The sequence below is a fragment of the Penicillium mononematosum genome, assembly GCF_028829835.1.
Source record: "Penicillium mononematosum strain IBT 11891 chromosome Unknown utg000005l:1.0-9366267.0:1.0-9372171.0, whole genome shotgun sequence".
Taxonomy (NCBI): domain Eukaryota; kingdom Fungi; phylum Ascomycota; class Eurotiomycetes; order Eurotiales; family Aspergillaceae; genus Penicillium; species Penicillium mononematosum.
The window spans coordinates 895012-917947 of NW_026643275.1; the positions used below are offsets into that span (position 1 = coordinate 895012).

General features: G+C 50.0%; 8 protein-coding genes across 8 annotated transcripts; 5 read left to right on the plus strand and 3 right to left on the minus strand.

Moving 5' to 3' along the window:
• Positions 1-399: 399 nt before the first annotated feature.
• On the plus strand, positions 400-1210 carry cnaB (calcineurin regulatory subunit B; the record flags this gene model as incomplete). Its single annotated transcript, XM_057295242.1, has 4 exons — positions 400-517; positions 588-640; positions 698-771; positions 865-1210. The coding sequence occupies 4 exons, from the start codon at positions 400-402 to the stop codon at positions 1208-1210; spliced, it is 591 nt and encodes a 196-aa protein (XP_057143124.1).
• Positions 1211-4846: 3636 nt separating this feature from the next.
• Positions 4847-6341, plus strand: N7519_008467 (uncharacterized protein; the record flags this gene model as incomplete). Its single annotated transcript, XM_057295243.1, has 3 exons — positions 4847-5669; positions 5929-6195; positions 6256-6341. The coding sequence occupies 3 exons, from the start codon at positions 4847-4849 to the stop codon at positions 6339-6341; spliced, it is 1176 nt and encodes a 391-aa protein (XP_057143125.1).
• Positions 6342-7792: 1451 nt separating this feature from the next.
• On the minus strand, positions 7793-8788 carry N7519_008468 (mitochondrial 37S ribosomal protein uS9m; the record flags this gene model as incomplete). The annotated part of the gene is made up of 3 exons (XM_057295244.1): positions 7793-7884; positions 7956-8641; positions 8784-8788. The coding sequence occupies 3 exons, from the start codon at positions 8786-8788 to the stop codon at positions 7793-7795; spliced, it is 783 nt and encodes a 260-aa protein (XP_057143126.1).
• A 233-nt stretch (positions 8789-9021) lies between these two features.
• N7519_008469 (putative translation elongation factor eEF-1 subunit gamma) lies at positions 9022-10615 on the plus strand (the record flags this gene model as incomplete). The annotated part of the gene is made up of 3 exons (XM_057295245.1): positions 9022-9051; positions 9107-9308; positions 9612-10615. 3 exons carry the CDS (start codon positions 9022-9024, stop codon positions 10613-10615), a joined length of 1236 nt encoding a protein of 411 aa, XP_057143127.1.
• A 902-nt stretch (positions 10616-11517) lies between these two features.
• Positions 11518-11850, plus strand: N7519_008470 (uncharacterized protein; the record flags this gene model as incomplete). Its single annotated transcript, XM_057295246.1, has 2 exons — positions 11518-11538; positions 11662-11850. 2 exons carry the CDS (start codon positions 11518-11520, stop codon positions 11848-11850), a joined length of 210 nt encoding a protein of 69 aa, XP_057143128.1.
• Positions 11851-15729: 3879 nt separating this feature from the next.
• N7519_008471 (NIF domain protein) lies at positions 15730-17980 on the minus strand (the record flags this gene model as incomplete). The annotated part of the gene is made up of 2 exons (XM_057295247.1): positions 15730-16376; positions 16438-17980. The coding sequence occupies 2 exons, from the start codon at positions 17978-17980 to the stop codon at positions 15730-15732; spliced, it is 2190 nt and encodes a 729-aa protein (XP_057143129.1).
• A 532-nt stretch (positions 17981-18512) lies between these two features.
• On the plus strand, positions 18513-19615 carry rrp36 (putative pre-rRNA processing protein; the record flags this gene model as incomplete). The annotated part of the gene is made up of 2 exons (XM_057295248.1): positions 18513-18647; positions 18698-19615. 2 exons carry the CDS (start codon positions 18513-18515, stop codon positions 19613-19615), a joined length of 1053 nt encoding a protein of 350 aa, XP_057143130.1.
• A 763-nt stretch (positions 19616-20378) lies between these two features.
• On the minus strand, positions 20379-21416 carry N7519_008473 (uncharacterized protein; the record flags this gene model as incomplete). The annotated part of the gene is made up of 1 exon (XM_057295249.1): positions 20379-21416. One exon carries the CDS (start codon positions 21414-21416, stop codon positions 20379-20381), a length of 1038 nt encoding a protein of 345 aa, XP_057143131.1.
• Positions 21417-22936: the final 1520 nt, after the last annotated feature.

Sequence of the window (22936 nt, forward strand, 5' to 3'; positions counted from 1 at the left end):
TCAGAATAAAGGTCTGTTCATGCGCTTTCTCGTAGACGTATTTGTGAGATGAAATTCGATGGAAGGGGGAGATATTGACGACTGAAGATGGGGTGATTCACGGCTAGCGGTTGGGTTGACGTTGTAATGTCAGCCGGCGGTGGCCTGTTTTGGCCGAGTGCACGGCCTCAGGGGCTCGCTTGCCTGTCCGCTTCCGGTTAGTGCGGGGCTGGGCGATATCAGATTCCCCGGGCCCTTGGCAATAACAACTCTTCTGCCTCCTCCTTGTGCTGTCTTGCTTGATCTGTCTCCTTGTATTTGGTGTTCCACTAGTCCCGTGACCTTTATTTTCTTTCCCCATTGCATAAACCGCCACTGCACCTCGTTGCTGTACCTCGTTTCCCTCTCCAACCATCCACCATGGACCAGCCGCCCCCCCCCAATGAGCCCAACGCTGCTGCGATTTACGATGCGCGGAGGCGCCGAGGCTCCGTGGGTACCACCCAGCTCTTCGATAACATTGTGTCTACATCCAACTGTACGTTTTCCCCGGTCGGATATGGTGTCAAGGCGATGGATCGGGGTTGTGGCTGACTTTGCGACAACAGTCAACCGGGACGAAGTGGATCGCCTGCGCAAGCGCTTCATGAAGCTGGATAAGGTCGGTTACGCGCGACGGACTGTCAGAGGATATTCTAGCATACTAAACAGTCTACAGAATGCTTCCGGCACTATTGACCGCGATGAATTCCTCTCCCTTCCCCAGGTGTCGTCCAACCCTCTCGCCACGAGGTTCGTTGCTCCCCGGACATCCAATCCACACCCCCACATACGATCTACGATCTACATATATTATAACTGGATCCTAACCTATATTTATGATAGAATGATTGCCATCTTCGATGAAGACGGTGGCGGTGACGTCGACTTCCAGGAATTCGTGACCGGCCTGTCAGCATTCAGCTCAAAGGGCAACAAGCAAGAGAAACTGCGATTCGCATTCAAGGTGTACGACATTGACCGTGACGGCTACATTTCCAACGGCGAGCTGTTCATTGTGCTGAAGATGATGGTCGGCAATAACCTCAAGGATGTGCAGCTGCAGCAGATCGTCGATAAGACGATCATGGAGGCTGATAAGGATCAGGATGGAAAGATCAGCTTCGAGGAGTTCACGGATATGGTTGAGAATACGGACGTGAGCCTCAGTATGACACTGAGTATGTTTTGAGCCGCTTTGTCTTGCTGGGAGGTGTTCGTGCTGACTATGGGCCCAGATCAAATATGATTGCCTTTCTCACTGGTTGAGTGGCGATGTATTCAGTGGATGGTGTTTATTCTTTTCTTGGTGCTCGGCTTTCTCTTTCTTGGTCTCGACATGACATGACATGACTCAATGATCAGCGACGTGTTTGTAGTTTATTTTCTCCCGATATGGGAAGGACATATGGAAATTATCTCCCCATGACCTCTTTCTCCTGGCTATCTTTCGTCGCGCTGTCAATTTTCCGTCGGCACAGACACCCAGTGTCAATGGTGACGCATAATACTACCTTGGAAAGTATATGCATGACGAACCAAAGTATATCAAAGTACAGTATCAGCCACTCCAACCCCTTCCCTGACTATACAACAGCACCCTCCCCAATTCAACAACTCAACAACTCGACTTCCAACAAATCACCTACGCATCCCGGTCCCTACCTCACATCAGCAAGTCTGGCCAGCACACACTCCAACCTCAACCCAACAAGCAACACCCAAAACAAAGCCTTGACGTTTCAGCCGCATGAGCAACAACCCCCGTTCTCATCCGGACCAACCCTGATTACCCACAACAAACTAACCTCGGCAAACACCAGTTCCCCTCCCTCGAACTTTTCTTTCCTTCTGGACCGCAGTCTCGTGGACCGGATGACCCCCAACCAACGAGTTGGGTACGGGAGCAGCCACCATGACAAATCCTTGTTCGCCCAGCACTTGCGGATGCAGATGGTGCATCTTGCGTCTTATTATTGCCTTAGCCTTTGCAGCATACACCACACGCGCACTCTCTCACCCACTTCTTCTATTCTTTGTTGTTCTTGCCGTTCTCCCGAACCTCGGCTCCCGTCCCATCCCTGTCTGCATACATATGTAGTCTGTGCATGTGGCCACGCCGGTATGTATATAAGGAAATGAAACGCGTGGAAGGTATAAGGTAAAAAGGTAGGTATACTTTGGTATTCACTGTGTATACTGTCGGGCTTGTCGACGCGGATTGTATATACATTCGATAGTATATACATCTGTGACTACTGACTACAGATGTATACATGTACACATGTACTCCGTAGCTACCTAGGTGGTATGTATTGTATGTCTATGCCACATATTATCTACCATTCCCATCATCGTGCACCCCCGTCTCGGGACGTCCGTGCTCTGACTGGGTAACCGGACTGGATGAGCGTGATGAGACGATAATTTCGGAATTCCGAGGCACTGGATTCGCTGGGTCTGCAGTCCGAGATGTAAGTCGTACAGGACGAGGCACTGTTTCGAGGGAATGGTTATATTTTTTTAATGGAATTTCTTATCTACGAGGGTAGGGGAGGAAAGGAAGGGTAAAGAAGGAATAGAAAGGGAGCGGGGTATCACGTTAATTTCAGGTTCCTTGCCCTCTACATAAAACATCCGATGTAGGTAGCAGGAGTTCGTGTTTCAGGGAGATTTGTTCCCTACCTTGGGGGGGGGTTTATGTCTCTCTTGATGGGATTGGCAGAGGGAGATTCTGGTCTAAGCTTTTTTTCTCTTTGGATTCTAAGATTAGATGCATGTTTCGTCTGACATGTTTGAAGATATCTAAACCTGAAACAGGGTGCTGGTAGCTATGGAGATATAGTTTCTTTTCTTAACGGCATAAAGTACGTCAAAAGGCGATTGTTTCAACACATGATACCCTTTTTCGCCCCATTACAAATGTCCAAGCCCATAATACCCAGTTCCTCGTGTTTTGTGCTACCGGCTGGTCTATCCAACGTGTCGGGCTGGTATATACCGAGTCCATGATCTAGAAGTCCGAGTACACGCGAGTCTATCTGTCTGGCCAATGGTTTATTTTTTTCTATTATTTTTTTATGTATCATTTTTCTTCAAGAGAAATTGATTTATTTCATGTTGTACATCCGCAGATTGCATCATCCTATCCTCTTGCGGATGATTCGAAGTCTGTGTATCTACTCCGTTGTATTAAACATACATATTCAGTACAGAGTACTCTCGCGAGTACGATCTATATTGTATATGGATAGGTTAAATGTTTAAAGGTAAATTTAATATGTAGATCATTCGACAGAAGTATAACCCGGATCTTGGACCGCAGCAATCAGTGGATTGCCTCCCAGTGTGTCGGATAGGAATACAGAGATTTAAGCTAAATAGTAAACAAATACCTTTATCCCGGTACTTACGGAGTACAACATATTAAATGATAATTGCTTTTCTCCCCCTTGAGACCTGAGCAATCAGAAACCCGAGGAAAAGGAAACTGACGTATGTAGGTGGCCGTCAGGGTGCAGATCCAATGCTCCACTATTTGAATTGATTTATAGCTACCATCTAAGGTAGTTTCATGTATGTTGTGGAAATGCAATAATCAGATGACTCTATTCTTCTATACTAAGTATTATTATTATATCCTATTATTATCTTAACATATCAGCCTCATGCATCTCCGCGAGGTTCCAACAGCTGCCCGGCTAATCTCCCCGGAATGTAAATAGCATCCCCTTTTTTTTATTTCCCAACTATTTTGTTTAGTTGCATTTAGTTGCGTTTAGTTATACTTTGACTTTTGCTTTTGCTTTTTTTTCTTTTCTTTTTTCTTTCCCTTTCTACATTCTACGCAAAGGGGAGAATATTTTGTCTCATGTTTGCTCTCCTTCATTATCAGCCCCAGGCAACATAGAGTGTTACACACTAGAACAAGAGAGTGAGAGTGTTAGAATAAAAGAAAAGAAAAGAAAATATATACCACCTGACCTCGAGAGCTGAATTAAATAGATTAAATTAAAAATAAAGACCAAAATACTCCATAATAGTTAAAAAACAATCTATTAAATCCAAAATGTCAAATCCCTCGGGGCCAAGAACCACAGCACCGGGTTCCCGATTATCACGCCAAATGGAGTTTAGGTGTAGATCCTCGATCGTCGATCATATTATATGGCTTTAGGGCTTATTTTATATTTTATATTTCATATTTTACATTTTACCTTGGATACTCCGTATTGGATGCTATATTTTGATTCTATACCCGGAGCCCTTTCTTGTTTTCCCCCTTGGTCTCTTTTTTCCCATATCCACTCTTATTATACCCTCTATACCCTTTTTATATACTATACTAGACCCATTCAAGGACCGGGCTATACATATACTTGATCTATCTTTTACTCTGAAGACTTTTTGGGTCTCTTCTTTTCGGATCCATCACCCTAATATTTCTATCTAACTACCTGACCTTCGCCCTTTCCTGCCTAATTACATATAATTCTGGTTTTTCCCCCTTCTTTCTTCTTCAGCCTTTTTCCCCCTTAATTTTTTATTCATTGCAATTATTGTGTTAATTTGTTTTCTCTGTTACTTAAATCGGTGTCGCAGCTGTGTCAGAGGGACAAGATTTGAATGTCTACTTGAACCGCAAGGATCACGTCTCATCCTTTTCTTTCCTCACTCTCCCCCCACCCCCAACAAGGGAAAGACTTCATCCGTGGAAAAAAGTTTCCTGGAATCCCTAAAATTATCCAAGCTGGCATACTACGCAAGCCCACCGCTGTCCCCCAAGCATTGGGCTGAGCTTGATCTGCACCGATCCTGGGACAACCTCATGGATGGCGATCAACGTATGAAGCAGAATGAAAGGTCAATGTCTCGGTCTGGAAATGCCGCTCGCAGAGCACCTGGTCGTGCAACAGAGGGTTTTGACCCGGCCATACAACCACGTGGAGACCAAACGGGGATGTCGCAACCCCCGGAGCAAGTCCCAATGTCCTACGACTACGGATACACAGGCAGCTCCTTCCACGGCGGTTCCCTGCAGTCGAGCGACTTACAGAACTACCAACCCCAGGACTATGTACGTGCTCAACGGCCTCAACAAGCGGCTATTCAACACCAGCGACGGCGCGCGCCACCGCAGGATCCAGCTGCATTCTCACCCTATGACTCTACCATGCTGTACGGGTTCGGTCAGCAAGGTCCAGCCCAAGGACACTTCGAGGTTGTGCCACAGTACCAGACACGGCAGTCTGCAGCTATTGATGTCCTGTCGAACCAATTTGCCGTTCCACAGTATTTTGCGCCAGAGGAATCTGCAGGGCCTGGGGTCGCAGCACTCTCGCCTTATCTAAATGCGCAACTCCAGCCTTATAACCAAGGCCCCATGGCACGCCCGAACACCACCCAGTCCTTTTCTGCACCCATCTCTGATTTCTCTACAATCGGGCCCGGGTCCATGAACCGATTGGATCAACCCCAAACAGAGTCCCAGCAACAGCAGTCGGATCAGCCCAGCCTGGAGGAGACCATAGGACGATACCAACGCATCCTGCGCCGCACTTTTGATCAAACGCGAGCCGGAAGATTGGTAGAGGCTGGAGTATCGCTACTCGAAATTTCCGAATGGCTTGTGACCAATGCACGGGATCTTGGTAAGATGCACTCTTTTCCAGTTTCTTATTGTTTCCATTTTTCGCCCCGAGAAGACAGAGGAACAAGTGTCCATACTTTACTATGACTGTCCTCGCTTAGTAGCACAGAAGTCGCACTCCCAACTGGACCCTTCTTTTTCTTGTTCTTTTTACCCCCCTAATGTTTGTCTCGGAGCCTGCAGGCGCGCGTCATGCAAGCATAATCTGACACCTTGATGGGTCTACAGTGAGAGGCTAATCCTTCTTGTCTGATATGTAGGCCTCCTCCATGACGACAGCGTCCAGTACCCCGACCGTCTGAAGCTATGGAGCGAATTCAACCTATGTTGGCTAGCCCTCTGTCAAAAGCAAAAGGATCTGGTGCTAGAAGTGATTGCGACAAGTCAGCAACCGGCGCATACGAGTCTAATTCGACGAGATCGCATGGAGACTATGGGAAAGGACCTGATTCAGCTTTGCGATCAACTTGAACCCCACGGGTTAGTGGATTACCAAATGGGCATATGGGAAGAAGAGATACTGTCCGGTGAGTTTGCGCCATACTCCAATACACCTATTTTACCTCCTAATCAAACCTCAGTGTTAGGTCAATGCCTTGATCTCATGGATAGTAGACCCGACCTCCACCACATCCCTACTAGACCCGAAGCCACGGCAGTACCACGACCATGAACCAAGTCCCGAGGAAACAGAACAAGGGCAAAGAAGCTAAAAAAAGAAAAAAGAAAAAAGAAAAGAAAACTGCAAAAAAAAGAAACTACCAAAACGTCGCATCAATTTGGACCCATTCCCCAATAAGAAAGACACGACTGCGCCATGACGATCGGAGACTATACGCAAGCCAATATCACCCAAGCGCTGCCGCCACGGGGAGGCTATTGCCTACTAGCGTCGCGCCAACCCCGATGTTGATATTTGACATCGCGAAGAGGTAACCTGTCACCTCTCACCTCGTTGGGCACCTATCAATCTCCCATTTTCCCCGAGAGATCGACTGGCCTCTCCTTCCCTCCTTCCGTCTTCGGTCATCGGTCTTCCGTTCTCCTGTGAGAGGGGCGATCATTCGCTGGCTCTCTCTTGGCCATAAGCGCTTGATCCTTCCAATTATACCTATCGCCTATCTAACTCGAGCTAACGAGGTGGCTGTGCGAAATACGGAGTACATTGTCGATTCGCTATCATGATTTCCACTATCACGTCCTCACTCGCCATAACCACGACCACTATCACAATCTTCACAATCTTCCGCTTCCCCGCTTACCATACCCTAATGACGAATCTGACGAGTTGTACATAGTCTCTGGGCTTCTGTGGGTGGTTCTCTTTGGCTTATGTTGTTTCCTATCATCTTACCTTCCATCTCCTACCACCATCTCTATTTGTATTGAAACGATCTGAACTGGCTTTGCATTGGGGCGTGGGCAACGCGAAAAAAAGGCAAGGGGCATCTGGCGCAAAAATGGAACGGGACCTTTGTGTTCCCGTTTTGGAATTGGGCTTGGGCTTATATCTCGCTAGCATACCCTTCCGAGGATGGGATCTGAGACGGAGTCGATCTATTTGATATCAACTATTTTCACTGTTCAGCATTTGCATATTTGGGTCATAGCAAGTTATATTAAAGATAGAATCGGTAATACTTCTTCAATCTGTAGGATATAGAGTCCAATCGCTCGATTCATGCCCTAATTGGTGCGTGATAGTCGGGTATGATGTTCATTCTGCTGCTATCGCATCTGTCCTGTCAGACATGGGTAATAAAATGTTCCGGATACCTCTAGGTAGCGTTTGACCTCAGTGGCGTCCTCAATGTCTTTTCCTGTGGCTGTTCTCGGCATGCGAAGCGGCAAGACTAAAGAGGACGAAGTATACGATGAACTTCACCAACTATCCATACTGGTTATCATGTATTCAGTGAAATTAGGATCGTGCCTCGAAATGATGTACAACACGCTGATTTAATCATTCAACTCAAATTCAATGTAAAGCTTAGAATTGATGCCCCAGATGCATTGAGAGTACAGGATATAAAACAAGTCGCGAACTCGGGGTGCCGTGGTGGAATAATACAGTATTGAAACAAAAAAGAAATTGGAAATGCTCGAGTGATCTCGCTGACCACTTTAACGCTTAACCCAGGTAGGCATCTTGCGGGCCTTGACGTGACCGGGCTTCTTTCTCTCGACGCGACGGGCGTCGACCGTGATGGCACCGGCTGTAAAGAAATCCAGTTAGCAACTGCGCCAAGAACGGGAACAAGATATAAAAAAGGAAGCAAGAACATACCCTTCCTCAGAACCGGCTTCAACCCAGGCTCGTGCAACAGCAAAGCCCTACCAAGAGCCAACGTAATCGCCTCAGCCTGACCAGTAACACCACCACCCTGCACCCGAATCCAGGCATTATATTTATCCAAGCGCTGTGTACATCTCAGCGCCCAGAGCGCACTCTCACGATCATGAACCCGCTTAAACACCTCCACCAAACTCTTCCCATTAACCAGTACCTCACCCTCGCCCTCAACAAGCTGCACAACAGCCGTAGACTCCTTCCTCTTCCCCTTCCCGCGAGCGCGCCCATGCTCATCCACCGTCCGCGGCACATTCTCCACCGCATACGGGTTACCAGGACGCAAGAACGCGCTGAGAGTATTGCGCACCTCGTCCGGCACCATATCGGGCTGGATGCGGTTCAGTCGCTGCAGGATCTTGACCAGGGACTTGTATTTCTTCATGGGCACGGGCTCGCCCACGTAGTCGCGGAACTGCGGCAGCTTGAACCATGCCATGCGTGGTGCTTCGCTCGTAGCCACTGTAGGGAGTGAGGCGTACTTCGCTTGCAGAGTTTCTAGCTTCAGGACGTGGTCGGTGAACCGCGGGCTGCCGGAGAAGTAGGATGGGGAGGCGGGGATGATGCGGGCGGGCTTTTGGGTGAAGGAGCCGAAGTTGATTTCTGGGGCGGCGGCCGCGGGGCTGGATTCGGCTTCTGTTGCGTAGGTGCGTGTGCGGAGGGTGTTGAGGGTTGTTCGGGGGGGCTTGGAGGGAGGGTTTTGGGAGGGTTGAGGTTAGGCGGAGGGATTGCATCGCCTGTGTGAGGCTGTTGGGCTTGTGCCACGCCATGGCTGGTGGAATTGGAGGCGGATTCGGGGCTGGAACTCGGATCTCAGGTCCTGGATGGAGGCCGTTGACGGTCTCCGAGTGTCATGTTTTTTGTTGGGTCATGTGATACCCGGCAACATCAGTTCCTCCGGGCACCGAAGTCGTCCCGCCAGCACAAAATTCTTGTTTCGCCCCTCTCCCTTCTCTTCTTTCTTTTCTTTTTTCTTCTTCATCTTCCACACATTATATTCAAGATGGCCTTCGGAAAGCTCTACGGTCTGCCTGTATGTTTTTTATCCTCGTCTCTGTTGATTCGATTCAATGTCTAACTTTCTTTAGGACAACGGTCGCACCATCTCCATCCTGGTCGCTGCTAAGCACAACGACCTCGAGTTGGAGCTGGTTAACACCCAGGCTAACTCTGCCGCTGAGTTCAACTCCAGCGCTGAGTACCTCAAGATCAACCCCACTGGCAAGATCCCCGCCTTCGAGGGTGCCAATGGCTTCACTCTGTCTGAGGCCATTGCCATTGCTGTCTATGGTATGTGAATATTTCTTTCGATACATTCCAACACACATCACTCGATCCATCTTTATGCCTCTCCTTCTTTATGATGAGATATCATTAGTTATCCCTGTCAGATTATAACAATTGTGTTATATTAACTGTTGAGAAAAAACAACTCTGAAAAAAAAAAATTGGCTACCCCGCTCTGCGGGAAAATTTGGACTCGACCACCCCTTTTTTTGCATTGGACACATTGTGCCATTGGCACCTCTGATTGCTCCATTGTTCCATCCAATTGAGTTTCAAAGCAACTTGACTAACATGTCCTGTTCATAGTCACCTCCCAGAACGAGAAGACCACCCTCCTCGGCAAGACCAAGCAGGACTACGCTTCCATCCTCCGCTGGTTGTCCTTCGTCAACGCTGAGGTCCTGCCCAACTTCGGTGCCTGGTACCGCCCCTTGATGGGTCTCGACGCCTACAACAAGAAGAACGTCGATGACGCCTCCAAGGCTGCCCTCAAGGCCGTTGCTGCCCTTGAGACTCACCTCACTGCCAACACCTACCTTGTTGGTGAGCGTATCACCCTGGCCGATATCTTCGCTGCCTCTCTCCTTACCCGCCCCTTCGCCACTGTCCTTGACAAGACCTGGCGCGAGGCCAACCCCGCCACCACCCGGTGGTACAACACCATTATCAACCAGGACGCCTTCAAGGCCGTCGTCCCCAGCCCCCAGTTCGCTGAGGAGGCGATCAAGTACACTCCCCCTAAGAAGGAGCCTAAGCCTAAGGCCGCTGCCCCCGCTGCTGCTGCTGCCCCCGCTGAGGCCCCCGCCGCCGAGGCCCCCAAGCCCAAGCACCCCCTTGAGGCTCTTGGCAAGCCCACTCTCATCCTTGATGACTGGAAGCGCAAGTTCTCCAACGAGGACGTCCGCACCGTTGCCATGCCCTGGTTCTGGGAGCAGTTCAAGGCCGATGAGTACTCTCTCTGGAAGGTCAACTACCGTTACAACAACGAGCTCAAGCTCACCTTCATGGCCAACAACCTGATCGGTGGCTTCCAGGCCCGTCTTGAGGCTTCCCGCAAGTACCTCTTTGGTGCCCAGTCCGTGTACGGCGAGAACTACAACTGTGTCGTCTACGGTGCCTTCATGGTCCGTGGCCAGGAGTGGGAGCCCGCTTTCACTGTCGGCCCCGACTACGAGGGTTACGAGTTCACCAAGCTCGACCCCTCCAACGAGGCTGACCGCAAGCTCGTCGAGGACATGTGGGCCCAGGACGTCCCCGTCACCGTCGACGGCCAGGTCAAGGAGTGGACCGACGGCCACGTCTTCAAATAAGCGTGTTCGCCCCGATCTACCCTCCTTGTCTCCTATAAAATTTCATCCCCCAATACCCCGATGGACGTGCTGTGCATGAAAATATGATGTCTCATGTCCATTCTCTTCTTTCCTCTGCCTGAAATCTTTTGGGTTTTTCCAAATATCTTGACCTCTGGTCTTACGTGTTGATGTTGAATCACGGTTATGAATACGTTGCGACGCAGAATGATGATCGACTGGGCTGGCTTGGGTTTTGCTACTATGACAATCCCAGCCAGTCAGGTCGCTGCTAGTTTAGCTCTAGCAATGAAAGAACAGAGACAGTTCTCTGATATCTTGAGTGCATATTTATTTCCTGTGTAGTTTTAGTTATCAGTAGTATCTCGTACAAATACCTCTTGAAACTGTGCAGCTTTCTACATGTGTGCTTTTAGCCAGGATATGTGACTACATACATTCCCTTCCACACTCCGTTTGCTTGCATATACAAAGAGTCTTGTCATCTTAACAATTGTTCGCTTTGACAGTTGTTTGCCTCCGCCTAGGTATAAATAGCCAGCGTAACCACTTGCTGCTTCTTCCTTCTACAACCATCCTCTCACACGCATCTTCTTGTTTCTCAACCAGAGCTGCCTATACACAAGCTGCCTATATACCTTTATCTTAGGATCCTCGTTTGCCAGTATTGACGGAGCGTCATCACCAGCCTCGAACTGCTCGAACCTTTGATGAATAGGACCATAACTCAAAGCTCCCTTGCATTTTATCATCATCAGCTTTCATCATCCCTTACTTCCATTTCTCACCTTCTATCATCATCCCCCAGTTCCGTTTCACCTTTCACATTTCATGTTTCACATCTACTATCCCCACTCTTCATGACTATATATGGGAACCACAAGTCCTCTCACGCCTGACCCATGACTCTCAAGATTCTTCATGTATGATATATAAAGACCTGGCAGGCATCTGATTGTCCTTGACGTTGGCTGAGAAGTGAGTGGGGCTCGGTGTGGTGAGGTGAGTTACACCTGAGAGAAATGTCAATGATATTTGACTAACAGCGTTACGAAGTCGAGCCAGATGAGACATTTATTGCGGCCTGGCAAAGGACATCGCCAGATATTGCGCTAAGAGACGTGGACAGGAAAATCATACCTGGATGGGACAAGCTCCCAGACCCTTCCTTTGGACCGCAGGTGAACACACTCACCCAGGTTGTAGCGCAACAGACTTGGCCATTTCCGGGGTAAAAGTCACTACCTGTCATCCATATGAGGGTTCATTGGCCCTGTGAGCACTCCGAGACGTTGAGTTCCAGCAGTATCTTTCGGCAAATCTACACCCAACAACAAGCTGAGCATTTCCCCATGTGCAGGTGGATATGCCAGTACATTCGGCGTCTTGCGTCACGCCAGACTCAGTCAACACATTGTCGAGAAGCCAGGAATTCCATTCTAGGCTGGGAGACCCAAATAGCCATGGCATTGTGGTAAGTTCTCCGATGTACCAGCTTGAGCTTGATTCTAATCAGTTATTACTAGGCTCCCAGGTGCGCCAAGATATGCCTGAGCTGTGACTACGAAGTTATGAAGTGTTAGTATATTGTGGGGTCCGCCTCGGCCCCGACCTGCTCCCCCATGGGCTCAGAACGAGGTTCGGCGCAATATATAGCCCCAGTCTGCACATGGATCGCATTCATCTTTGTCGGTTCTTCTTCCTGGTCCTTTTGACAGAGCTTCCCCGGAATATACCAACCTTCGGCCTGGGAGTTCGAGTCTCTGATCGTGATCCTTCTACGTTGCAGGAATGAGTGTCGTGTGTCTTTGAGCATCTTCTTTTCAAGTCTCGGCCTGCTTGCTGCCTACTACCTCTTCCACAACAAGTCGGCCGAGCCAATCTGCCACGATCATCTCCAGAAGCTGCCAAATCCATTGTCGAGCACAGCCTGATCGGCTACTTGGCTCGAAAATGGCACAATTATACGGCGAAGAAGAGAAAGAATGCCGTCCATGTGGGGACAAACGCAATCACCACTAGCAAACAAGCCGGACCTCACAGAGCGAACAAGAGTTGAAGCGGAGCGATTGTGTGTCTGCAGACCTGCCCCGTCTCAGTGTCATACGTGCAAGCTGTAGTTGTGCCAAATCCAACTACACCACCGCATGCATTCTGCTTGGGGTGGGAAGCAAATAGCAAGGTTCGACTGGAAAATGGACCCCGACCTGACCTGCTCCGTCTCAGTCATTCGAAAGGCATCCTGGGCATGTCGTTCACCATGACGCATCCGCCATGCTGCTCTATACCTCATACTTCCAAGTTCCGGACACCGCAGGAAAGGCCTTCGAGAAACATCTACAAGCGAGTTAGGACTCCTGACATGAAAGTGACAGCTTCATTTGTGGCACGGGTTTCCTGTGGAAGATCGAGGGCAGTATTTCTCCGGGACTTTTCCGCCAGTTAGGGTTCGAGAAGCCATATATATATATGGTTTGTTGATGCATCGCCAATCATTAATGGTTGTCTTCTCTCTTCAAACCATCGTTGTGTTGAGTTCGACCCGCACAAATGAGTTCTGGTTGGGCCTATGAGAGCGTCAGATAGCCAGATTTGACTGGCCAGTGTCGATCAAACGAAGACGGTCGACCTGGCTTCCAACGGTGGGTGAGCGAGCAGACCAAGATTCTGAAGAGCACAGCAAGAACCATTTGCCTATCCTGGTCGACTGTCAACCATTCGAGAACACCGCACTATCATGACACATTGGTCGAGGAGTCAGAACATCAAAGCATTTCCAGACGCAAAAAAGAGGCCTATTCTGACGGCAGAACCTGGGGGCAGCGGACATCATCCCTCATCATCTCAGCTGTCGACTTTCACTGGAATGACCTGATGCGTCATCACCATCCCCGGTACCATACTTGGCTAGCTGGTGATGCAGTCATGTGCCGACGCATGTATGGGTGAAAGTCTAGGACAACCCTCACATCGTGGCGCATTTCCACATCCGAGTCGAGGCTGCCGGAGATGGTGACCAGCGTCTCCGAGTATACAATCAGCAGCGCAATACACAATATTGATTTCGTGGACAGGTTGGTGCCATGGCCCAACATTGAGCGGGATGTGGTGTCTCATATCAAACATAACTTGGAGCCAAATCCTAGATGTCGCTATGGTCTCTCACGAACATTTCATGCGAGACGAGTCAGATCCACCTCGCCGCCTCTAACCTTCGTCTGGTGGATTCGTGAATTTCACATTTATTTCCAGAATAATGGAGGTCAAGCAACACCTGATCGCCCTATTATCATCAAACATGGCCGGCTAACGTCGCTTGGTTGGTCTTCTCAACAGTCCAGCCGACCAAGGTATTCTCTGCTCGCTGGCTCGGGGATTCCCGACATGCCCGACTTGACTCGACTACTCAACTGTATTATACTATACAGTCCTCGTGTTCAACATGGTCACCGTCTCCAGTTTACCCTCGACCCTCGTGGGCGTTTCCGCCTTCCAAAGGTCTGGGATCTTAATCGGATCTCATCATGTCGCCCTGAAATAGTCGAACGGACCAACTTCCCACAAGGTCTTGTTGAAGGGCGTTCCAAGTTATGGACTCTACGGGCACTGGCAAAGGGCTCACAAACCCACGAAAGGGATTGGAGCTATGGCCATCCTGCTGACAGTTGACACATTGGTACAAAGATGCTATGTGTGGGCTAGGGTTCTTCTGTGATATCTCCAGAGTTTTCCAGAGCTTGGACACTGACCCTACGATCTTTCGACTTCACCTCTTCCTCACCTGATTCTTTTCCGTCGTTGCTGGTGGGAATGGCTGTTGGTTAGGATAAGCCTCTCCTATAGCCCACGTTGCTTTGACACTGGCCCTATGGTCCTTCGACTTCCCTTCTTCCTCACTTGCTTCTTACCCGTCGCTGCTGGTGGGAATGGGTGTCTGTAGGGAGGAGCCTCTCCTCACAGACTAAGTTGTTTGCTGTCTCAATGTTCTTCGACAAGCGATAGGATGATATATACCAAAATCAACCTCAACATACACTAGCACAAACCTATATATATGTCGAGGCTTTTCTGTGATAACCTCCGAGTTGTCCAGAGCCTAGGCATGCTCGACAGCTGTCTCTTGTCCTTCGGGCATTGCACAGCCAACTCTACACCACGATCTGCATCCCTCTTTAGTGGCGTTCGATGAGGCCATGCCGAAAGAAGAACGAACCAGAGATTCTACCAATCCTGGTATACTTGTTCCCGATGCCTTTAGCTCTTCGGGGATCCGAAGCAACTAAGTCCACGATTCTGTCAATACGGAGACGAATTCGTTCAGATCCCAACTTGCTATATCCCTTCTCTCGACTCATCACCTATCTCTCGACTCATCACCATAGGATACGACGTCGAGAAGCAGATTGTCCAGCGAAGACTGGCAGGAGATATACACGATCTGGTTACCAGTCTTCCATGGGAACACCTCGTGGGACTATGAAGATAGGATCGACCTCACTGGTTGTGTCAATCTTGTCAAGACATTCAACAGACAAAACCTCTGGCTCTTCCGTGGTAACTTTTGAGTTGTCCAGAGCCTGGGCACTGACTGTACATCTTTCGAGTCCGCTTATTCCTCACTTGATTCCTGCCCGTCGCTGCTGGTGGGAATGGGTGAGGGGTGAACCTCTCCCTACAGTCCAGACTGTCTGTTGTTTCGATATTTCGACAGGTGACGGGATATATAGCAAAAATCAACCTCAGCATTGAGTGGAGATGGACATCACGGATGGACATGCGGATGGATAGGTAGTACGTGCAGGCATTATGTAGTTTTGACATCTTTTCTGTATTTATTTTTCGCTCGAGATATATACTATAGAAAGAATCATACCTATCCATGAATGATTACCATAGTGCTATATAGTAACCTATTCTTGCAGGTCTATTTACTACTCTACTTCACTCTACATGATAAACAAACAAGACTGGTATAGTATGAAAGAGCTAATGTATCGATACATGTATGCATGCAGTACCTCTGTCAGAGCTAAAATACACAGAATGGGATATCATGAAACAAAGAATAAAAAGATCCCTACGCTGGAATCCACACATAGTTAAACGCTAGCACCTCAACGCTTCACAGGCCTAAACCCAAGCCCCTCCTCAAGACGATCAAGCAGCGAATTTCTCGACTCAGCCGACGAAGCAGGCGAAGGCGACCGGGTATGCTTAGTTCCCGTCACAACATCCGGCGGAACGTACTCATCAACATCTAATTCCATACCGACAGTCAAGTCCGCGTCGGGAGGGAGGTACTCAGGTGATTGTCCTGCCACGATGCGAGCGGCATTCGCGGCGTGGGCAGCGGCAGATGCGGATTCGAATGCTGGTCCAGAAGCAGAGGCAGATTCAGCATTAAGCTGGGGCATAGGAGCAGCAACACTCCGTTTTCGGAAGTTATATCTTTCCTGTGCGGTCTGAGACCCAGGAGGAGGTGTGGGCAGATCAACTTCCCACTGGGCCATTCTGTTCATGGCCTTCTGTCTGCGGCGAAGTGCTTTCTCGCTTTTTCCAATTTGAGCATGGACTTGGCTCTTCGCTTCTGGTTCGATGCTGGCGACGGCTTTGTCGCTCTTTACGTTATTGTAACTCGGCGTTGGAAGCCCGTGTGTCTTTCGGTATTCTGCTTCGGCTGCGGCGGCTGCGGCGGCGACTTCGGCCTCTCTGGCTCTTTTGCGCGCCTTGCGGGACATTTTGGTTTCCGATTTTTGCTCTCCTGTTTTCTGTGGGGGGTTGCTGTGTTGGATTTGTGACTGGCGGGTTCGCGGTTGCGATACTGGCCGTTGCGGGTGTTGTCGCTGCAGTGTTCGGGGGTATATTATTTGCGGCTGCTTTTTCTCTTGCCTTCGCCTTCTTATTTTTCTTTTTGGGCTTGGCTGTTGTAGGAGCAGGGACATCGTTGGCACCATCAAATGTGATAAGGTCGCCAATAGAGTCGTCGTTCAACTGCTGTGGGAGGAGACTCGTCCCGCCGTCCTCGCTGTCAACAGAATCCTCATGGACCCCGATATCCAATTCGAGGATACTGCCCTCGCCCTTGTCTACGCGCTCGTTCCAGATGCGGAGGACCTTGCTCACGTCGTCGTGGTGGGCGAGATAATCAAGGCGGGTAAGGACCTTAGTAAAGAGTTTCGTCTCATCGATACTGGGATCACCGTTGAACTCCGGGATCTCGAGGATATTGAACGGCTCGCTGGAAGCCTTGAGCTTGCTGTCGTCGATGAGAATGGTGTTGGTCTGGTCCCAGCGGTGGCCCGCGGGGAGCTTTGCAGCCTCAGCATCGCGAAGCCTTTGACTGCGGTTCTTCTGTGGTCGCTGGGTGCCTGGTGATGAGGCCGGGGGGTCTCTCAGATGCTCGTTGCCTGGGAATGCGCCCTGGATATCGGTCACCGCCCAGACTTTGTGCAGCTCCTTGTAGACCTGTAGCTTTTTGTTGTATTGGCCGGAGGTGAGGCCGAACTTGTCGCGTCCCCAGCGGGCGACGAGGGCGTCGTGCATAGGACCTGGGAAGATCTGCTCGCAGACGGCATTTACAGTCTGCGGTTGGGAGCTGGACCAGATCATGACTTTGTAGTCTTTGACTAGCATGGCTAGGAAGTGATCTAGACCGGTGCGTCTAGCGAATTTCGGCGGGAATTTGCGAAGTTTGCGGTAGATTAGGGTGCCATTTAGATCTAGTATAACGAGAAGTGGCCGCTTTTCGGTCTTCTCCGGTTTCAGTGAGGCTTGATTTAGGTATTGCAGTGTTGGAAGTGGGACTTTGACTGGCGGTGTTGGCGATCGTTGTCGTTGGGGCGCGGATGCGAGCCGTTGTCCTGCGCCGCCAGCCATTGTGCTCATGGGCCGGGTGTTTTGGGAGGGTAGTGGGGCATTCATATCGAAAGGGAGGAGAGGGAATGGTGGTGGGAATGGCAATGGCATCCCGCTATCAAGGCCCGGATACATCCAGGGCATATTCTGTGCCATTTGGAGGAAAGTTTGATCCATGGCCATTAGGTCTGGCGGCAAGGTATTAAGAGCGCCAAATTGTTGTTGGCCTTGTCCCAAAGGCATTTGTGGTTGGAGCTGTTGCATGGCAGGAGCGCCCTGAGGTGGATAGGCCTGTGGCGTTTGAGTGGTCGGTGGAATCTGAGCCCCAAAATTCGAGGTGAGACCCGACGTAGAACTGTACTGCAACGGTGGAATATTGCCTTGTACAGAATAGTCCCCATATCCCACACTCCGATGTGTATTCCGAGGGGCCGCATTTGGGTCCCCAGAGGCGTGCGAGGGAGCCCGCCGGCTGGCTCCCCGCCCGTTTTGTGTTGGTGCAGAGTTCATATTCACTGCGCAATAGGCTGAATCGGCATTCTGGGGAATCGAGCTCGACTGGTGTTCAAGATCCGCGGCGGTAGACACAGGTTTCGGTCTCTTGCTTGCGCGAGACAGTTTGAAGGACGTGGGACGTGACGAGAGCAAGGTGGAGAATCTCAGTCGGTATTTCAGAGCGCCAGAGCTTGAAACTGTGAGAAGCTATTCAAAAGCAAGTCAGAATAAATCAACAATTGGTGAACATGCTATCCACGTAGTGAGTGATGGAGGCAATACCCGATTGGCTGCTCTGGGAAGAGGCTGAGAGTGAGGCGATGGGGAATTTATGAGTGGGAAACGAGGGAAGGCTCGGCCATGCAGAAAATGCAGGGACATTTATAAAACAACAAACGCAAATTGGTCAAAAACGTTCTTCGCGACATCGGGGCATCGCGAAAAATATCTAATCAGTTCTTATCGCGCTGACCGCCCCAAGCGGCAATATTTTATTTTTGACAGTTCTTCTTCCTCCGCGGGGTCTTCTAATTACAGCAACAACAAAATGGCTATTTCCGATTTACTTAATCGCCGAGTGCGAGCTCGACCAGAAGATGACGAGGTCTACTCCGAGGAATCAGGTTCCGACGAAGGCTCGCAGGATGGCTCTGATGCCGAATCCAACGGGTCCATCCATTCAGTAAGCCAAGCATACAATTACTTTAGAACCAAATCTAACAACCAACCCAGCAGGAAGATGACTCCAATGCCGAAGGCGAAGAAGGCACAGATGCAGACTCCCAGTCCGAAGCCAGCAACTCCGACATAGAAGAAGAGCCCGAATCCGAGCACGACGACGGCGAAGACTTCAAAGCCTCCCTAGCCGACATATCCTTCGGCGCCCTAGCCAAAGCACAAGCCTCGATGCGCGAGAAGAACCGCAAAGACAAGCGCACGCCGAAAGACGACACCGCCTCCTCAACGGTAGACGACATCCGCACGAAGCTGCGCGAAGCACGCGAACAAAAGCTCGAAGCGGCCGCGAAATCCAAATCCAAAGAAAAGAAGAGCAGATCCTCCAAGCACGCGCCGATGGAGCTATCGTCCAAACGGGCCGTGACGCGCAAGCGCACAGCTGTCGAACTCCCGCCTGCACCCCGGTCCCGGGACCCGCGCTTCGACGCGGCTGTTATGGGTCACAGTGGGGTTGGGAAGCACCCGCATGGTGGGAAGGCGTATGCGTTCCTGGATGAGTACCGGGCGTCGGAGCTTAATGATTTGAAGGAGCAGATGAGGAAGACGAAGAATCTTCAGCAGAAGGAGAAGCTTAAGGGGGAGATCCGGCGGATGCAGGATAAGCTTCGGTCTGCGCAGAATAAGAAGCGTGAGGCGGAGGTGCAGGCTGAGCATAAGAAGCGGGAAAAGCAGTTGATTCGCGAGGGCAAGAAGGCTAATCCGTACTATCTCAAGAACTCGGAGTTGCAGAAGCAGGTTCTTGAGCGGAAGTATGGAGAGATGGGATCGCGGGAGCGTGCAAAGGCGCTCGAAAGGAGGCGCAGAAAGATGGCATCTAAGGAGCGGAAGGAGATGCCTTGGGAGAGGAGAGGCGCGGGGGGTGGTGAGGATGGGGGCATGCCTAACGAAGGAAAGAGACGGAGGTTGGAGTAGAAGCGTTTTTGTATTGGGTTACGGCGTTGATGTGTCTGGGAATGAAAAGTACATAGTATTATGCATATGAATATTGAACATTTGTCTACATGTCCACGGGTATGTTGTATGTACGATCTCGAGGTATATTAGGATTATCAGTCTCGGAGCTGTGGACCAACATGGCAGCAACAGCAAAATATTGTAAAGAGAAAAAAGGAAGGCATTCGAAACGGGCCAATAAGAGGCAGAGAACTCATTACCATAATGCTTTGTCTCCCAAAATAAGTCCAAAAGGTATAATACGAAGCATGGAACCCCCAACGCCCAAAGCAAACTTGATGCAGAAAAGAACCCCAACACTAAAACTTTACAGGGTGTTAAGGTGCCCTGTCGATACTGTCGTAGCATAGATAACATGATATATTGATGCAAGCATCATTGATGTGGGAAGGGTTTCCCGACTCGATCGTCCAGGATGAGCCGGGGATAGTGGACATTCACATTTGCCCAGGCACAAATCGTTTGGAATTGGACTTGCCAATGGAACCAAATGAGTGCCTAGGACTTTATAGCATCATAGCGAGATCTTTGCATTCCAAGGCAGCAAACTCCTCAGATATGATATACATAAGATGGTAGCGCTGGGGATGATCTGTTGGTCGGGCATTTGCTAGCAAGTAGGTTCAAGCAAATTTCATCATTGCTTGAAGCCCGCGAAGCAGAGCCAACCCTAGGCCTCTGCAAGAGGCATTGCTTCTGAATCTAACAGAGTAATGTCGTATCACGAGTGGAACAGATCCCAAGCCCGTGCACAGAGACCCAAGAATTCATCCTTCTTTCTGCGCTGCGTCTCAGGCGAGTCTCTTCCTGCGCCAAAAGGTCCAGGGAATGAAGCATGTGGACCAGGCATGGCAGCTGGGTTGGGCCGGTATTGAGATTCGGGGCCATGGCCCAGCGGCGGACTTCCGTTATCGCGTTCATACTCGCTCCGAGGACGCCGGCGTGCCGTAACGTCAGACGGAGCGAACATACCAAAGGAGGCAGGAGGCGGACCGTGGGGCGCTTGGGGTTCCGGGGCAAGAGGCGCAGTCTTGGGGCCGGGGTGAAGTACTTGTGGGGATGGCGGAGTGGGAGGTTGGTGACCTCCATAGTGGACAATGCGAGGCAGTAGCTCCTCTCGTCCACCGGACATCTCTTGCACGGCCTCTTCGGCTGAGTGATATTCGCGCGGTCGGTTGGGGGTGTGGGCCACGCTCCGCGGCAGACCAGGGGAGGGCATCGGCGCCAAGTTGTTGGATTGGGAGGAGTTGGTGCTCGATGCATTCAAGTGGATATTAGCGAGGCCAGAATCCCGGTCACGACCCAATGCATCGGAACCGAAGACATCGGAGAGGGGAGGAAGACGATTGTTTGTTTGGTTTGCCGGCAGCTGATGCATGTGAGAAGTTGAGCTCAAGGTCGGGCTCTGGTTGACAACATGGCGGGTCAATGGCTGTGGCTGATGTCTACCAGTGAAAGTCTGGTGTAGGGGAGCAGATTGGATGACTCGCTCGTTCGCGAACTGGGAAGCGGATGGAGGGACGATGGATAGACCAGCGGGAGGTCTGCGCTTTGATGCAGTCTTGGGCATTCCCATCAAATTCGACTCGGAAGGCTTAACACCGTCCGGACCATCATCCTTGGCTGATCTCTGCATGCGCTGTTCAATGATTGACCGCTGCTGGTCCCGCACAGAGAGGCTGCGCTGCAGCTGCTCTCGCATGACCGGATCGTGGGTCTGGAAGCCAGGCGACAGGCACGCCAGGCCTACATGTTGCATCGAGGCTGTCAAAGGTCCCCCCCGCAGCGCGAACCGACAGCCCACTGGAGGATGGAAGACTAGTCGAAAGGTCCAATTTCCGCGGCCGGGGCCGACTCTGCATCCGTGGGGAGGATCCCGGTTCCTTCTTTACAGTAATTTGTGGGCCTCCGCTGGCACCTTGGGATCTGAGAAATAATATCAGCGTGTGAAGCTCCGATCTCATGAATCTCTCGACTTACGGAGATGCTCCTCTCTTCTCGGTCGGGGAACCGTGTACCGTGGATCCATTCTTGGGGCTTTTGGACATCCGGGGCGGAGAGAAGTTGTTATTATTCGGAGGAGCCAACGACGGGAGGTTTCTGGGGCTGGGGTTGCGAGTAGGGTGTGGTGATGACAAGGGGGCCGCTGCAGATGCAACTGCAGTGGACATGGTCGGAGACGATCGAGTTTCCCTCTAGGGTATCACGGCAAATGATGTAAGTACGAAGTACTGTGTATTTTGATAAATCTCCTTGAGATGCAAGGGCATCTGGAGTTGATGCGGGCAAGGTCCGGGAAAGCGGATCGAACGTGGGATCGGCCTCGATATATCCAAGAGAGTAGAGAAACTTCTCAGACAAAGGAAGGGCGGTTAGGCGTCAGGCGGCAGTGTGACAAGAACAAGAGTCCAGAGTTACCAAGCGAGAGAAATGGACGAGAAATGGAGAAAATCTGAAGGAGGGGGGTTTCAACAGTCTGGGCCCTGTAAAGGGGAAAAAAAAAGAAAAGGATGAGATCGTCCAAGCTATCCAGGGGGAGTTAAAAAGGTGTAAAGTACACAGTACGTTGATCTCAGCAAGTACAAAGAGGGGAAAGAGGTATCAGTGGTCACCCCAGCTAAGTACCAGATACCCGAATCTCCGAGACACGATGTGTTTCTGGGAGATGGGCTGGTTCCAGGGGGGTCCACCGTTCATTTTATTTTTATAAACAGAGAACATACATGTATTATTTATTACTCCGTACAAGTAGGACAATAGTTATATTATTCATATATTATATATTCTTTATATAATTCTTTATATAAATCTCCGTACTATTAACCCTCCATTCAATAGTTCCCTCATTAGAGATCTACAACTTCTACTCCGTATAATTCCAAGTGGATCCCATTTCTCTAACATTAGTATAACAAAAATAATACTAGCACCTCCTGATATCCAAATTTATCGAATCATAAACCCCAGTCACTATTACACTCGGCACACAAAGAGAAAAAACAAAAAACAAAAAACAAAAAAACAAAAAAAACAAGTCACATCACCTCCATCCACTCGTGAAGCGTTATATGTCAAACAAGGCGCAGTGGGCGCTTATATCGAAAGGGGCCACTAGTATGTGGCGTTCACAAAACCAATGACCAACTGTCCCATGCGACCCTGAACACGAAACTGAAACTGAAAGAAAATAATGTTTCAGTCTATATTGTAGATGTCACATACCATTTGAATCACTACTCCGTACGGAATACGGAGTACATAGTGAGTAAAGACACATTC